We start from the raw sequence: 16,479 nt of genomic DNA, 5'->3' as shown, positions 1-16,479 counted from the left end.
CACCCTCCCAGATTCACAGATCAGCAAACAGAAGCTCAGATCAGTTACAAGCCGCCCAGAGCCACACAGTGAAAATCCAGCATTCTTTCTAGTCCGTGCTATTGAAAACTCTGCTTGACTAAATTCCAGAATACTTTGCTTTGGCTATCAGGGACTGGGTTCCCATTTCAAAACTAAAGAAGTAGACATAGAGATGGATTATCCCCCAGCTTTATCTGCCTAGTGAGTGAGGGTGAGAACCAGGCAGTTCTGGAAACAAGACACTGAATAGTTGATGGTGAGACTCTTCCCATGTAATAGGAGGCAGGAATTACAGACACGGAATGGCTCAGCCACAGCTGGATAAATCTACTGATAAGAGGGTGGAATGGTTTCAAGTATGCCTATGACAAGAGTCAGGTGCTCACCCCGAGTCAACGCCTATGGAAGAACTTGACCTCTTGTCTTAGACTATATGACATCATCTGAGCCCACGTCAGCCAACTCATAGCTCAGACACTCTGATACGCAAAGGCTGAGAGAATCACAGTTGCTAAAAAGGCCTTGTTTTTTAATCACTGTGACAAAAGATTGTGTCATTCAGGTCATTACTAAAGAGCCACTGAAGGGAAGAATGATGCTCACAAGGCAGTCATGGGCATCAACTGCTTTATTAAGTAAAATTCTGCCATTTTTCCAGTAATTCTATTTTAACCAGTGCTGCTTTTGCATTGGATAAAACTTGCTTTGGAGCCATGTTTTAAGAACGGCTTTCCATCATGGCTCAAAAGATCTGTGATGTCAAAACTCACTTCGTTGGATTCTGACCTAATGCTTCCGAGGGTTCTGTGTGGTCAGGCCTGAGATTGGCCAGTATCAGATCCTTACCTTTCTTTCTGAGCGTGAGAGCTGCCTGGAGCATGGGGCGGTTGATCTTTCTGGCTGAAATTGCCTTGCCAAAGATTTGACTGACAGAGAAATTCTCAGGCAGGGAGATTCCAGAGGTCTCGGCACACTTCCTGCAGTTTTCTTCCATGAGTGGTACCCACTGTCAAAGTGAAGTGAGGGGACAATTGGTACGGCCACTCAGCAAAGCTCTGCAGGGTCTACTAAACCCAAACCTGTGCATTCCCTGTGACCAAGCAATTCTATTCCTGGACATATACCCACTGGAAATGCCAACATATGTTCTCCAAAAGACATGGCTAAAAATGTTCATAGCTGTGCTCTTCCTAGGAGTCCTAAACCAGAAACAACCCACTAACAGCAGAATGAGTAGAGTGTGTGATATTCACCCACAGTCATAGCAGTGCTATTGTCCACTAACAGCAGAATGGGTAGAGCATGTTATATTCACCCACAGTCATAGCAGTGCTATTCCTAAGAACCCTGTCTTAGCCCATCTCAGCTGCTATAACAAAAGACCAGAGGCTGGGTGGCTCATAAACAGCAGAAATTTATTTCTCACAGTGTTGAAGGCTGGGAAGTCCAAGATCAAGACTCCAGCAGATTTGGTGTCTTGTTAGGGCCTGCCTTCTATCTCACAGATGGCACCTTCTTGCTGTCCTCACATGTAGAAGGCACTCAATAGCTCTCTGGGATCTCTTTTATAAGGGCACTAATCTCACTCCTGAGGGGTCTACCCTTATAACCTAATTACTTCCTGAAGGCCCAACTCCTAATATCATCACTTCTGGGGTTAGGATTTCAACATAGGAATTTTTGGGGGGACACAAACACTTGCACCATAGCAAGCTCCAAACTGGAAACTACCCAAATGTCCACTGTTATGGGCTAAACTGTGTCCTCCCCAAAATTCCTGTGTTGAACTCCTAACCCTCAGACCCTCATGATGTGACTATCTTTGGAAATCAGGCCTTTAAAGAAGTACTTAAGGGAAAATGAAGTCATTACAATGAATCCTAATCCAGTAATGAGTGGCCTACATAAGAAGAGATGAGGACACAGACACACACAGACGGATGACCATGTGAAGACACAGGGAGAAGATAGCCAAGACTTGCTTTTTTTTTTTTTTTCTCTCTCTCTGCTTTCTCCCATGTAAGGATACAGCAAGAAGGTGGCTATCTGCAAACCAAGAAGAGAGCCCTCACCAAACACTGAACCTGCTGGTGCCTTCATCTTGGACTTCCCTGCCTCCAGAACTGTGAGCTATAAATGTTTGCTGTTTAAGTCACACAGTCTATGGCACGTTTGTTGTAGGTAGCAGCCCAAGGTGCTGTATAAGAGGCATCCCTAGCAAATGAATACACTCACTAATAGCAGGATGGATTGTGGTAGATACACATCATCATTGCAGCACTGTTTGTAATGGTGCCAAACTGAAAACTACCCAGGCCCCCATCAATAGAAGAAAGGATAGAGTGGGGTATATGAACATGACGGAATGCCATGCAGCAATGAGAATAAGAGGATCCATGGCTGCATGCAGCAGCTATGAGTCTCACCCATAAATGTTGAGCAAAAGATGCCAGACCACAAAAGAGATGATCTGCACAATTCCATTTATGTAAAGTCCAAAACAAGTAAAAGCGATCTATTGGGATGGAAGTCAGAATGGTAATACTTTTGGAGGGATGGTGTCCAGAGTGCGGATATGTGGGTGCCTACAGTGCTGGGAATGTTTCATTTTCTTGATCTGGGTGCTGGTGACATTAGTATACTCAGTATCTGAAGAGTCATCAAGCTGTACGCTGTGTGTACTTTTCTGTCTGTATAGTATACATACACAACAAGTTAAAAGATGATATTCAATCCCAAGATAAGACATTTTTTTAAAGACAAGTCAAATGTAAATAGCCCTTTGCTTGATACAGATTAGTCTTCCAGGCTTCTTCCCTCTAGCCATGCCAGTTTCCTAGAAGTTACACATCTATCAGAAGCCACTCAAGGAGCCTGAATGAAATGCAGGATTTTCATAGCAATTACTAGAAATTTGCTCTAAAATCTGTATGTTCATTGAAAATATAGGCTGGGCATGGTGGCTCATGTCTGTAATCCTAGCACTTTGGAACACCAAGGTGAGTGGATTGTTTGAGCCCAGGAGTTCAACATCAGTCTAGGTAACATGGTGAAACCACATTTCTGTCAATAATAATACAAAAAAACAGCTGGGCATGGTGATTTGTCCCTATTGTCCCAGCTACTTGGGAGGCTGATATGGGAGGATCACCACAGCCCAGGAGGTCAAGGCTACAGGAGCCGTGATCGTGCCACCACACTCCAGCCTAGGCAATAGAGTAAGACCCTGTCTCAAAAGGGAGGAGGAGAAGGAGGAGGAGGAGGATGAAGAAGAAAATATATAGCATTCCCTCTTCCTTACCTTCCAACAATACTACTGAGGTTTTTTAATGGATTAAATAAAAAGTCAATAATTCAGTAATGTTCTTCCCAATAGTCTCATCACAGTTTTCGTTCACCAGTTGCCACAACATATTAGCATGTATGTTTTAAAGTGACTACAATGCTACCATTAATATTACATTTGCCTTCACAGAAAAGATGAGTGTTTGCTGTTACGGTGGGCCCCAAGTACTCTGACTGAGTGAAGCCTGGCTATAATTCATAGAAGTTTTGAAAAATACAGAATGTTTTATCTGTGTGCTTATAAGTAGATTCTCAATAGCCTTTCTTCTTAGAGAGACACTAATTGGAAATTCAAGTGGTGTTAGATCCTGATTATTTTGTTAAAAATATTCGAGATTATACTAACCATATTAACTACTGTCTATTGAGCAATTACTATGTGCCAGGCATGGTGCTAAGCACTTTCCATGCTTCACAGCAGCTGATGAAATGGGTAGCATGACAACCTCTGTCGTAAAGTTGGCAAATCTGAGACTTGGAGAAGTGAAGTAAGTTGCTGTGCTCATACAGCCTGTAAGTGGGTGCTATGATTCAAACCCTGACTTCTGACTCCAAGTCTATCCATTATCTGGCTATTAAACGAACAGATCCAGCAGCCCTGCCCAAAAATAGTCACTCTGTCTGTCGTAGCTCCCTGGCATACATCTTGGAAGAACTGGAAATTTCCCTCTGGTTGGCCAAAGAGATGACAAGCCAGTCTTAAATGCCTTTTTGTACGTCTCCAGGCCTTTTAGGTCAGTCTTGGGGGTTAGGCATTGTAAGGGGAAGATGGGTGAAGAAGACATGGCCCTGCAGGTGAAAATGTCCATCCAAAGGGCTCTGTGTGGTGACATCCCCTCACCTGGGAAAACGTGATCTCCCCTCTCATGAGGCGAGCAGTGGGACCCTCCGGGCCGCCTTTCTGGAAAGCATCACTCAGAAGGCCTCTGGAAAACACAAAGCACATCAGGAAGGTTCTGTGAATTTCATCATGGCAGCACATGGAGACGGACGCTGTTCATATTCATTGAGAAGCAGCCACTAGAAAGGCATGCTGCCAGCAACTGGAAAATGCAAACACAGTTCACATTGGGATCTTTGCCCACAAGGAGCCATCCAGCTGAGGACATGAGACTATACAGTAATATGCTCCATGGAGAAGCTGCTCAGAGGAAACCACCTGAGAGCAGCTTCAACCGGAGGTGCTTCCTACTTTACCATTTAAGGGTCAGAACCAAGAGTGGGCACATGGCTATCACTGTCCTCGTGTGCACCAGCCACGGTCTCAAAGGGCTTTTTCATCAGTTCACCTTCCTCAAAAAGAATGGAATATGTTTTTTCTGGTTTCCATTCTGCCTATCTAGTTTCTATTTTATCTTAATCTCATCTTCTAACCTTTTAAAAGTTTCCTGCATTGGTCCGTGCTCACACTGCTATAAAGAAGTACCTCAGATCAGGTAATTTATATAGAAAAGAGGTTTAATTGGCTCACGGTTCTGTGTGCTATACAGGAAGCGTGGCTGGGGAGGCCTCAGGGAACTCACAATTATGGTGGAAGGCGAAGGGGAAACAAGGCACATCTTACATTGTTGTAGCAGGAGAGAGAGAGAAGGGGGAAGCGCTACACACTTTTATAAACAACTAGATCTCATGAGAACTCACCATCACGAGAACAGCAAGGGGGATCTCTACCCCCATGATCTAATCGCCTCCCACCAAACCCCTCTTCCAACATTAGGAATTACAGCTCGACATGAGATTTGGGTGGGGACACAAATACAAACCATATCACTGTGTTAAGGCTGAACTGTGTGCCCCCATCCCAAATTCATACACTGAAGTTCTAACTGCCAGTACCTCAGGATGTGACTGTATTTGGAGAGCGGGTCTTTAAGAGGTAATTTAAGTTAAATAAGAGCATACAGGTGGGCGCTAATCCAACAACAGGACTGGTGCCCTTATAAGATGAGGACACAGACACACACAGAGGGTCAACCAGTGAGGACACAGGAAGAATAACACTGTTAACAAGCCAAGGAGAGAGGACTCAGAAGGAACCCACCCTGCTGACATCTTGATCTTGGTCTTCTAGCCTCCACAACCATGAGATAAAACACTTCTACTGTTGACACCACCCAGTCTGTGTCTGCTGTTACATCAGCCCCAGTAAATAAATGCACTGAGTCACAGACAAACGTATTTATTTGTGTAAATGTATTTGTTCTGTTACTCAGGTCTGGTAATTTTAACTGGCTTGCCAATTCAACTGGAATTACCAATTCCCCATCCTGGGAGTTTTATTTCTGATAATAGTCAAGTATACCTTTTATTAGACACCCTCTTGCAGGTAACAGTGATCGGTTCTGGACCAACTATAAGGAGACATATACCTAATATCTGTGGCCTTGCTCAACTTTTCAATGTTGGCAATCGTTGCCCCACAGCTTTGCCAACAGTTTTTTTTTTTAAACCACTTTCTTAAGGTATAATTATTGCTACGGTTTGAGCGTTTGTCTCCTCTGAAGCTCATGTTGAAATGCAATCCCCAATGTGGCAATATTGAAAGGTGGGCCTTTAAGAAGTCGTTGGGTCATGAGGGTTCCACCTTCATGAATGGAGTAATCCATCCATGGGCTAATGGGTTAATGAATTAATGGATTCTGATGGGACTGGGACTAGTGGCTTTATAAGAAGTGGAAGAGAGGCCTGAGACAGCACATTGAGCCCCCTTTCAAATATCCAGTTATAAGCAACAGAAAATGCACTAAGACAATTGCATAGCATCAGATTCACATGTTGTAACGATTCAATGATTTGCAGTAAATTTACAGCCTTTCAAAATGAAATTGTTGCATCAAAAGGCAAGAATATTTCCTAGAACAGAGAGTAAAATGGTAAAGCAATTAAAATTATGAACCAGAAGGTAAGACCTGTTTGTTGACCTAGTGGAAGGAGCTAAGGCAAAATTAACATACTTTATTGAGGACTTGCAGCCCAGGATACACTTCCACTTCACCCGTGGGTATGCTCTCTGTGGCCTTTGTTACAAGCAAGATTTTAAAAATGAAAGGAAACTAGGAATGGGCTGATGGAAAGTCATCTGACAGGAATTCTCTCTGGTTTACAGAAGTAATACTGGTTAGTGATTGGTAGGTGGCAGGCCACGTTTCCATTAGCAACCAGAACAGGGTTTCCACTAACCCTTTACTATAATTTTGATGAATGCCTAAGTTAAGCATCAAAGAACTAGAGAAACCAGTGTGTGAGTGCAAGGGCTGGAATGCGAAAAGAAACCCATTAAGACCCCGCCGGGGTTTTTTCCGACCCTAAAGCCTGATTGAATAATAATCACATACGCCTCACACCAGGGCCCACTAAGATTAAGAAACTTTCCAAGACCCTAGGAAAAGCTTTTCAGACCCTAGTCCCTAAAGATTAGATACAGACTAAAAGACTCCTGTTTGTAGGTACAATCCCACACGTAGCATGGAGCTTTAAATGTATATAAGCACTAGAAAATAACTTGCAACTTTGAGTCTTGTGAGTAACTCCAACCTTCTCCCACAATGGGTTGCAGAAACAAACTCCCTCTTTCCCAGTGTGTATGCATCTTATTATTGGACCATGGGAACAAGCTAGCAGCTGGACCTCGTTCTGTCCAGGAACAGCTACACATCTGTGGAAGTTGATCATCTGAGTTGACTCTATACCCAATTAAAACCGAGTGGAGAAGCGAAGGGAAAAACATCGAAGGTTCAAAATATTGCTCTGTTGTTAAGAACAAATAGCTTCTCTTCAAAGGGTTTCAGTCTATATTTCTTTGTTCTCTTCAAAAAAGTAATCTTATCCATTTATCCATCAGCCCTCCCTATCTCTGCTGTGACCAAACATGCCCAAGCATTACCTGTCACCCAGTAACTGTCCTTCCTGTCAAAAGCCCACCCTTGCCCCCTTGATGATGTCAACAGTAGCCTATCAGAATCAGCCTAGATTGTGTGGTCCAACCCCAGCCCACGGGGGAGGACACAGGAACAGGGTCTGCATTAGGGATAAAAATTGCTGTTCTTTGTTCTGTGAGCTCTCCCATGCCTCTTCCTTGCATGCAGGAGACACCTTCTAATCCCAGCGACTCAGGAGGCTGAGGCAGGAGAATTGCCTGAACCCAGGAGGCGGAGGTTGCGGTGAGCCGAGATCGCGCCATTGCACTCCAGCCTGGGTAACAAGAGCGAAACTCCGCCTCAAAAAAAAAAAAAAAAAAAAGAAGAAGTAAATTGTTTTGCTGAGAAAACTTTTGCCTGAGTGTTGGTTCCACTTTGCAGCACTGAGCATTTTTAGCTCCAAGAATGTAATTCTGAGAGAGGAGAAAGGAAGAAACTAGTCAGGCAGACAGTTAGGGTGAGTCCTCCATTAAATTCTTTCAAACAAAAGAACAGCCAGAGAAATCAAGTCACAGGTACAAATAAGGGAACTTGCCCAGGAGGCTTCCCTAAGACAGACAAGAAAGGCTACACAGGTGACTTGGCCAGATGTGCCTGCAATGGAAAATTCCATCCCCTGACACATGTACAGAAGGGAAACAAAGCAACATAGAGTAACTCAAGCTAAGAGCCTGCATGTGTACCAGGAGGATGGTGGAACTACCAGAAATGCATGCCTCATGCAAATGAGACACCCAGCCCCATATGGGTTTCTTACAGAAGCCTCTGCATCCAAACTGTGAATCAGCAACCCATTTTTCCAGGACCCCTCTCTGTGGCAGACAGCTTTCTTCTTTTGCTCATTAAACTTTCGCTCCAACCTCACTCTTGGTGTCCACATTCGTTAACTTTCTTGGTCGTCAGACAAAGAACTTGGGGTAGGACTCAGGGTACTACCTGAGCAACACGAGGCTGCTATACTGTGGTGCGCTGGTGAGCCTGTAACCATCCTCTGCAAGCCCACCTGCTGAAACTGCTTGTTGTAACTGGAAACCAGTTTTATCTCTAGCTTCTCAGAGAATCTGCCCATGGTTGTTGCTCAACAATCAGAGCTTGGCAGCTCCCCAAACCCTCAGAGTGCTGAGGAACTTTCTCAAAGAGCAATTCAGGCCATTTCTCCTTTTTCATAAAACCTCTGACTTTTGTCTTTGTTCCTGGGACATATCAAAGACCACTGGGTCTGCGTGTGTGTGCTCCAAATTGCAACTCTTTCTTCCCAAATAAGACATTGAATTTAGAGATTCATCTCTACATCTTTGATTTTGACACACTCTTGAATTATAGGGCGTGAGTTATGATGTCCAGTGTGTGGCATTTTAAGGCTACTTGCCTTCAGTTAGTCTAGACCCCACCTAGCAAGTGACTTCAAGAAGTAATCAGCTGAAGACAGTGAGTAAGCAGTGTAAAAGCAAACTACATATGGCCTGAGAAGGACTCTGTACTTCTATATTTGAGTCCTTGTGGACGAACTGCAACCTACCTTAACAGAGAGACAAGACTGAAGCCCTAACTTAGGAGTATGTACCTGTAACAATAGCTGAGTCTTAGTCAATCCCAGCAGCCGTCCTTCAACCATTCATACACTGCTGAGTGCTCAATCTATGTTCAAGTAAGGGAAATACTGAGCTGTAGCTAATTCAGCTGTTCTGTACCTCATTTCCCTTTTTTGGTCCGTAAATCTTCTTCTACCATGTGGCTGTGTGGAAGTCTCCGTGAATCTGCTGTGATTCTGGGGGCTGCTGGATTCACGAATCAATCATTGCTCAATTAAACTACTTTAAATTCAATTCAGCTGAAGTTTTTCTTTTATCAGCTATGACTGCTGTCACATTTTAAATGTCTCTTTGGGCCTGATAATTTAATTTACTCCTCAGATACAGTTTTTTTCTTTCTTATTTGGAAGGCAAATTATTTCAGTAAACAAACAATAAGAATCGCAGGACTGGTAAGAGAAACAACAGTCACAGGACTAATGGGAGAAAAATTTTCTGGACTGATGAAAGGGATTTGAGTCCTATAATCAAAAACATTCATTCACCAGGGAGCCAGGCATGGTGGATGGCACCTGTAATCACAGATACTTGGGAGGCTGAGGTGGGAGGATCACTTGAGGCCAGGAGTTCAAGACCAGCCTGGAAAAAACAGAGAGACCCTGCCTTAAAAATGAACAAACAAACAAGGCAACCAAATACTCACCAAGTACTGGAAAAAAATTAAGAAGAAAAAGAAACAGAGCAGGCATATGTTGGAGGAATGTTTCAATTCCTAGGATAAAAAAGTGTAACAATCAAATAGAAAAACAGATTATACACAAAAGAAAAACAACTCAGACTGGTATTAGCCTTCTATTCTGCAACAGTGAATTGCCAGAAAATTGTTGAGCAGTGTTCACCACTGATTGAGATGAAAAGAAACAATGGCCCCAAAATCCTATTCCCAAAACAACTTATTTTGCATACATGAAGGCAGGAGAAAGATTATCAGACATATTAGGACTAACAGTTTACCATCACACATCTTTCCTGCAAAAAAAAAAAAAAAAAATCGAGAATGATTCCCAGTCTACCTAAAGACAGAACACAATTTTAAAAGGGGAAGGTTGTGAAGAGGGCATTTAGATTCTCAGCTGCATGGATGTTCTAACAGGTAACTTGGAACATTTTTCACACAATTTGGCATTTTTCATACAATTCAAATTTAAAAGACTGATTCTCATTTTTAATGAAATTGGAAATTCAACAATCACTTTTTTATTGTGGTAAAATATATATAACATAAAGTTGACCACTGGAACCACTATTGGGTGTATAGTTCAGTGCCAATGAATATTAATATGTCTGCCCCTGTACAGCCACTGCCGCCAACCATCTCCAGAACTTTTTCATCTTTCCATCTTCCCAACTAAAACTCTGTACCCATTAAACAATAACTCCCCATCCCCATGCCCAGCAATCAATTAAAATCAGATTATATTGCACACATTTTATAACCTCCTCAGTCTCCCAGAAAATACTAACTATATATGAAACGTAATTTTTTTTGAGGCAGACTCTCACTCCGTCGCCCAGGCTGCTGTGCAGTGGCGTGATCTCAGCTCACTACAAACTCTGCCTCCTGTGTTCAAGTGATTCTCCTGCCTCAGCCTCCTGAGTAGCTGGGACTAGAGGTGCCTACCACCACGCCCAGCAATTTTTGTATTTTTAGTAGAAACAGGGTTTCACCATGTTGGTCAGGCTGGTCTCGAACTCCTGAACTTGTGATCCACCCACCTAGGCCTCCCAAAATGCTGGAATTACAGGCATGAGCCACCATACCTGGCCTGAAATGTAATTGTTATGGGATCCTTGGGTGTTGCTTTGCCAGCCAGAAACCTGTGGCCAGTGGCACCTTTGCCCCAGTTTTGCTCTGGCCTGCTGGGCTTGTTCCACCCTCTTGGCCTGGTAGGTTGCACTCAGCTCACATTCACTACTGGCCTGGATCCCATGCCTGCCAAGGACGCACCAGGTGTGACGTGGTGAGGGGTGTGTGGGTGAGCATGGGGTCTGGCCACTGTGCACAGCCAGGCACACCCGATGCAGGGGGTAGGCAGCTCCGGGCACCCACATGGGCACTGGCTCCCTGTGAGGCTGCAGCTAGACCAGGCATACCATAAGCAGCTTCCATGGGTGATACTGGGGAATGTGGTGTGGTGCCTACAAGTTTGAAGATGCCAGGAACCAAAGAACCCTAATGAGGGTATCACAACCCTGGCCTGGGGGGCTCCTAGGTCTAGGCTCCCTGAAGGGCCACAGGTCTTCTCTCCTCTCTTCTCTCCTTCTTGTTGCCCACAATGTGGTGGGCAAGGGTGTGTTTCAGCCCTGTTTGTGTGACAGCCCTTTTAGCCCCACCTTTCAGCAGGTCCCAAATTCCTGTCCTGTGTCCAGGAAGAATGAGGTAGGCAGACAAGTGGAAGGTGAGCAAGACGATGAGGAGCTTTCTTGAGCAATACAACAGCTCAGAGGAGACCATCAGTGGGCAGCTCCTCTCTGTAGCCAGGGTGTCTCAGCAAGTGTTTAGCTCTCAACAGAGACGGCAGCTCCTCTCTGCAGCCGGGCATCTCGGTAAATGTCCGGCTCTGAGCAGAGAAGGTAACTCCTCTCTTCTGGACAGGTTGTCTCAATGAGTGTCTGGCTCTCAGCAGAGCTTTCCTCTCTGCTGAGAGCCAGACACTCATCGGGATGACCAGCTGCTGAGAGGGTAACTCCTCTCTGTTAGGCAGGTCACCCTGACGTGTGTGTAGCTCTCAGCAGAACGGGTAGTTGCTCTCTGCAACTGGTCATCCTGTGGTCTCCTCAGCTGTAGGCAGACAGGAGACCATGGGGTGGGCAGCTCCTCTCTGCAGCTGGTTGTCCTGGAATGTCCTAGAGTCTGGTTGGGTTTGAGGCTTTTACAGGCCTCAGAGGGGAGGAAGTGCATGCTGATTGGTCCATGGGTAGCCACAGGCAGGCCTGTAAAAGACACCACGAATTCCCACTCTGTTCCGTGGGACCTGCAGCTTGGCCCCAGGCTTCAGGCCCTTCCCAGCTTGAAGGTGGGGCTTCACTGGGTAACTGCCCCTCCTGCCCAGGAGCTTGTCTGCCTCCTCTTGCGGTTCATAGTGCCCAGGCTGTTTGTGCCAAGGGATGCCTGCAGGTCAGGTTGACCTACCCTCGGCACCCCCTTGGCCTCCCTCCATGCTCATTTGTCCCCAAAGTCCTGAGGAGGTTGAGGTGGCAGGGGGCTACCGTGTCAGCATGCCCCAAGCATGTGTACACCCATCCAGGTGTCAACAGTACCCAGGCTCAGCATCAGCTTTGCTCCATGATTGGAGTGGGTGCCGCCAGCAGGGAGTGGCCAGGGATCAGAAGGAGACATTTCCAAGCCTGCAGGGGTAAGGGGGGCCTTCCCAGGCCCCCTAAGAGTGCAGAGATGCCTGGGTCCGCAGCTACAATTTGGACAGCTGCAGCCATGCCTGGGAGGGCAGGGCTCGTGTCTGCCCCCAGCTCCCGCTGGCTCCATGGAGCATCGCATCACCCTGGGCTCAGCTCTACCTCTGGGCCCCTGTCTACCTGCCCCTCTGTGCCCGACCGTGCTGCTCCCCGACTGGCAGGTGACTTGGCTCGGCCCCATCATGGCAGCTCCCAGGGTGGCGGGCGAGGTGCAGGTGGCATAGTGGCCCCAGCCAACCCCACACAAACAAACCCAACACTCCCAGGGCCCCTGGGGCATGGTGGGGAATGAGGCTGAGGCCTCAGCAGAGGCTCTGGGCCTGAGAGCAAGTTCTGCCCAGTCGTGTGAGGATTGGGGTGGTGTAGTTGGCTGCTTCAGGAACATGGGGCACAGGGGACCCACTGTCGCCACTGCTGCTCCCACAGCCATTCCTGCTGCCACCGCCTGCACCTCCCTGCTGCAGCAGCCAGCGTGATGGCATCTGCTCCAGACAGCCCGCCATCATAATCTTATACTGTTAACTACTATAATCTCTGTTAGTAATTTTCACACAACTGAACTTTGCTTGAAACTTACCATTATATCTAGAGTTCATCAACTGTCCCCTAAAGGAAAAGTCCTGAATAAGGACTCTACATTTTTCTGTGTCATAAGAATAGTTTATAACAATAATTTATTTGTGTATTAGTTGCGTGATTAAAGTCCATTTAAAAAATTTTAAAAAGAGGCGAGATGCTTCAGGGAATGCGTTAAAGCTCAGAGGTGTAAAAAGCAACTTCAAGTCTAGGAGCTGCCCAGCAATGCCTGGAGGCATTCAATAAATATTTGCTGAAACAGTACACAGTACACAGGATATGGCACAAGAAGTCCTGCTCGTCAAATGCTCTTTCAATTTCTGTGTTAACTGTATTTGTGGATCACTTATTTTTCCCCCTCAAAAAACAAGTACTGAGCATGTACCTATGCAATAGGGTAGCCCCCTCAAGTTTTATAGTATATATTTTTAAAAGAAATTTGATGTTTTCATCTGTCTTGCTGCACCTGGCAGACCCTCGACACTGACGCTGTGTGAGGAGGTATGAGATTAAGCACACACAACTGCCTCAGGTCTGATTTGGTTTCCAGGGAACCATCCTGGCTCCTCCAGATCACAGCAGCCTTGGTTGCCCCAGAGAACCAACCTCTAGCCCCCTAACCCTCTAAGAACACTGGACCAGACAGACACAAACAAGGTGGAGCCTCCCTTTACCGCCCTCTGCTCTGACACTGGAATAACTCATGCTCATTCTGCAATCTCTCACTTTGGGAGTTCAAGGCAGCCCTGGGAACACCAGCACCTGTCCTCCAGCAGGCACCCGGAGATGCCCGGCCCCTCACCTGCACCTTGCACCTTGCTTACAGCTCCAGCACGGGCTCACTGGCTTCCTTTGTTCTCAGCTGGGCTCTGCAGCCTTGGTGCTTCATCTTCTATGCCAATGCCCCTATAAGCTCCTTGCTTAAGAGTCTTGTTCTATTCAGTTCCAACCTCCATACTGTCCCACCTTCAAGGCCCCAAACTTTCAGATATTTTGGTGAGCCGCACCATCTTGACTCTTACCAATTTCCTTAATATATCCCAACCATCAGCCACCTTGATTCAGGGCTCTGATTATTATTATTATTATTTTGAGATAGCATTTTACGCTGCTGCCCAGGCTGGAGTGCAGTGGTGCGATCTTGGTTCACTGCAATCTCCACCTCCTGGGTTCAAGCAATTCTCCTGCCTCAGCCTCCTGAATAGCTGGGACTACATGCATGAGCCACCACACTGGCTAGTTTTTATATTTTTAGTAGAGATGGGGTTTCACTATGTTGGCCAGGCTGGTCTTGAACTCCTGACCTCAGGTGATCCACTTGCCTCTGCCTCCCAGAATGCTAGAATTACAGATGTGAGCCACCACACCTGGCCCAGGGCTCTTAATTATTTTACTCCCTCTCCACCCTATCTCAAAAACCCCCAAGCACTCCCCATTGGCCACCAAGGTAGATACATGCTCACTAGCCCGACTTTTACACTGCACTACGATAGAGGTCCAACCACCTTCTCTGCGTCCCTCTCTTGGGCTACATCTGGCAAGACTGGAATAGTCAGCGTTCTTGTGCATGCTCCATGCTTCCTACCTCCCCAGCCTTTGTACACGTTCTTCCCTGAACACCTGGAAAGCTCTCCCTGCATCTCTCCCTAGCAACCTTCCAGCAATCTTCCTCCATTAGGCCTTCCCTGATTCTGCTGATCGGACAGACCCACCACTCCCTCCTTAAACCACCTTAGAACTTTGTACACCTATGGCACTGACTTCATCTTGAACTTTGGCTCTCTGTGGATGTCTGAGGGGTTTTTTTTTTGTTTGTTTTTGTTTAAGACTGGGTTGTGCTTTGTAGCCCAGGCTGAAAAGCAGTGGCACAATCATGGCTCACTGCCGCCTCGAATACCTGGGATATTGCCCCTGCAATAGCTGCTTGAAGAGGCAGACCCAGGCCTGGGCCTTCCTGGAAAGGGCTAACAGCTCCCTGTGAACTTGCCGAACTTGGAATGCCTGGGAAAAAGGCCGCAGACCATGTGTGTGTTGGCATATCCAGTGACTTTTCTAGATTGAGAACGTAGGATCACCGATCCCTCACTATCCTGACCACTTCTCAAGCAATCCTCCTCCGTTAGCCTCCCAGGCTGGTCTTGAACTCTCTGCCTCAAGTGATTCTCCCACCTTAGCCTCCCAAAGCACAGAGATTACAGGTCTTTCCCTCAACCTACTGGCTATCTCGTCTTCCTTACTATATTAAAAGCAAGGGCTCTGGACATGGACTGCTGAGGTTAGATTTCTGGCTCTGCTCTTTAACAGCTATGGGATCTGGGCAGCTGGTCTCTTTTTTGGCTCAGTTTCCTCATATGTAAAAGGAGGATACAGACAATGGCTTCCATGTCTGGCCTTCTTTTTTTCACTTTACAAATAAGTATACTTCTCTCCTGTCTGAATGTAGGAATAACACATGTTTGTAAATTTAAAAGTTGAAAACTGCAAAAAAGAAAAAAAATTAAATTATTCCTAATCTCATTTGGGATACTTTGGCATATTTCTTCCAGGTGTTTTTCTGCATGTAGCTTTTTTTCATAGTTGAAACCACATTATACAAACAGTTTCACATTCTGGTGGGCTGGTTTTTCATGTAGTACAACAGGTATTTCCTCAAGTCTCTAAACTCTCACTCTGCACCCCTCATCTACTATTTCCCAGTGATGTGGCTTTGGCCAGCTGCTGCACTTTGCTATTACAAGTAAACCTGCAACCCACACCTTGGGAGAGAACTTGCTTCTCTCCTGAATCTCAGTGAGCATTTTAACCGCCACCCCGTTAGACAGGACGCAGCCGCAGCAGAAAGCGAGTAACTCCTCTCGGTTCTGGAAAAGTTCAACACAGAAAGCAACTGTGGAGTCCTTGGCAAGGTTTAACCGTGAGCATTCAGAAAGATAACGGATTTTCTCACACGCACGGGCATTTCAGGGCTGCAAGCCCAGCGCCGCCACCCTGCAGCTGGGGCCTGCCTCCTGCCGCCCCGACCCACCGCGACGGCGCCCGGCCCCCTTACCTGGGCAACGCCAGGGCCTCCTCCGTGCGGCCGAGGACGCCGACGACCGCGGGTAGCGCCAGCACCCCGTCAAGGTCGAACACTGCCGCGCGCAGCGCCATGGCGGCGGAGCTGCAGCCTGACCCCGGGACCGGGAGCTAACCCGGTAGACGCGCCAAGGTGGCGGCGCACGACCCTCCCAGCTTGGCCCGGCCCCCGCCCCCGCCCCCGCCCCCGCCCCCGCCCCTGCTCTGGCTCCGCCTCCTCCCCGCCCCGCCTTAACCTGGCTCCGCCCCCTTTCCGGGTCCTGGCAGGACCAGGTCCGGCCCGCAAAGAGTCCCGGGAAGGGGATGGGCGGCGGAAAGGGTGTCAAAGGGAGAGGCAGGGAGGTCAGGGAGACGGGAACCCCAGGCTAGAATCTCGCCTCTGGATATCGCCTTCCACTGTCTCAAAGGAAAGTCCAGAGACTCCTATGCCCGCTCCCAATGCCCCCGCAGAAGCTGCTTGAAGAGGCAGACCCCGGCCCTGGCCTTCCTGGACTGGCGGACAGTTCGCTGGGAACTTGCCGGACTTGGAATGCCTGGGA

The 16,479-nt window shown here is 46.9% G+C and overlaps 1 protein-coding gene across 3 annotated transcripts in view; it reads right to left on the bottom strand.

Annotated features, from left to right (window-relative positions):
- The window catches only part of EPHX2 (epoxide hydrolase 2), a 113,522-nt gene extending 97,405 nt beyond the window's left edge, over nucleotides 1–16,117 (bottom strand). For all 3 annotated transcript variants that reach the window (XM_032265347.1, XM_032265346.1, XM_032265345.1), the window contains exons 1-3: nucleotides 15,915–16,117; nucleotides 4,208–4,292; nucleotides 868–1,027 (exon numbers count right to left, since the gene is read on the bottom strand). In XM_032265347.1, the coding sequence (XP_032121238.1) occupies nucleotides 868–1,027; nucleotides 4,208–4,292; nucleotides 15,915–16,015 (346 nt within the window). In that variant the 5' untranslated portion in view covers nucleotides 16,016–16,117. The remainder of the gene's footprint in view (nucleotides 1–867; nucleotides 1,028–4,207; nucleotides 4,293–15,914) is intronic.
- Nucleotides 16,118–16,479: the final 362 nt, after the last annotated feature.

Source organism: Sapajus apella, unplaced genomic scaffold, assembly GCF_009761245.1.
Source record: "Sapajus apella isolate SASKATOON/1434 unplaced genomic scaffold, GSC_monkey_1.0 scaffold150, whole genome shotgun sequence".
Classification (NCBI taxonomy): Eukaryota; Metazoa; Chordata; class Mammalia; order Primates; family Cebidae; genus Sapajus; species Sapajus apella.
Note: the sequence above shows the minus strand (reverse complement) of the source record. Positions and strands in the feature narration are given on the sequence as shown.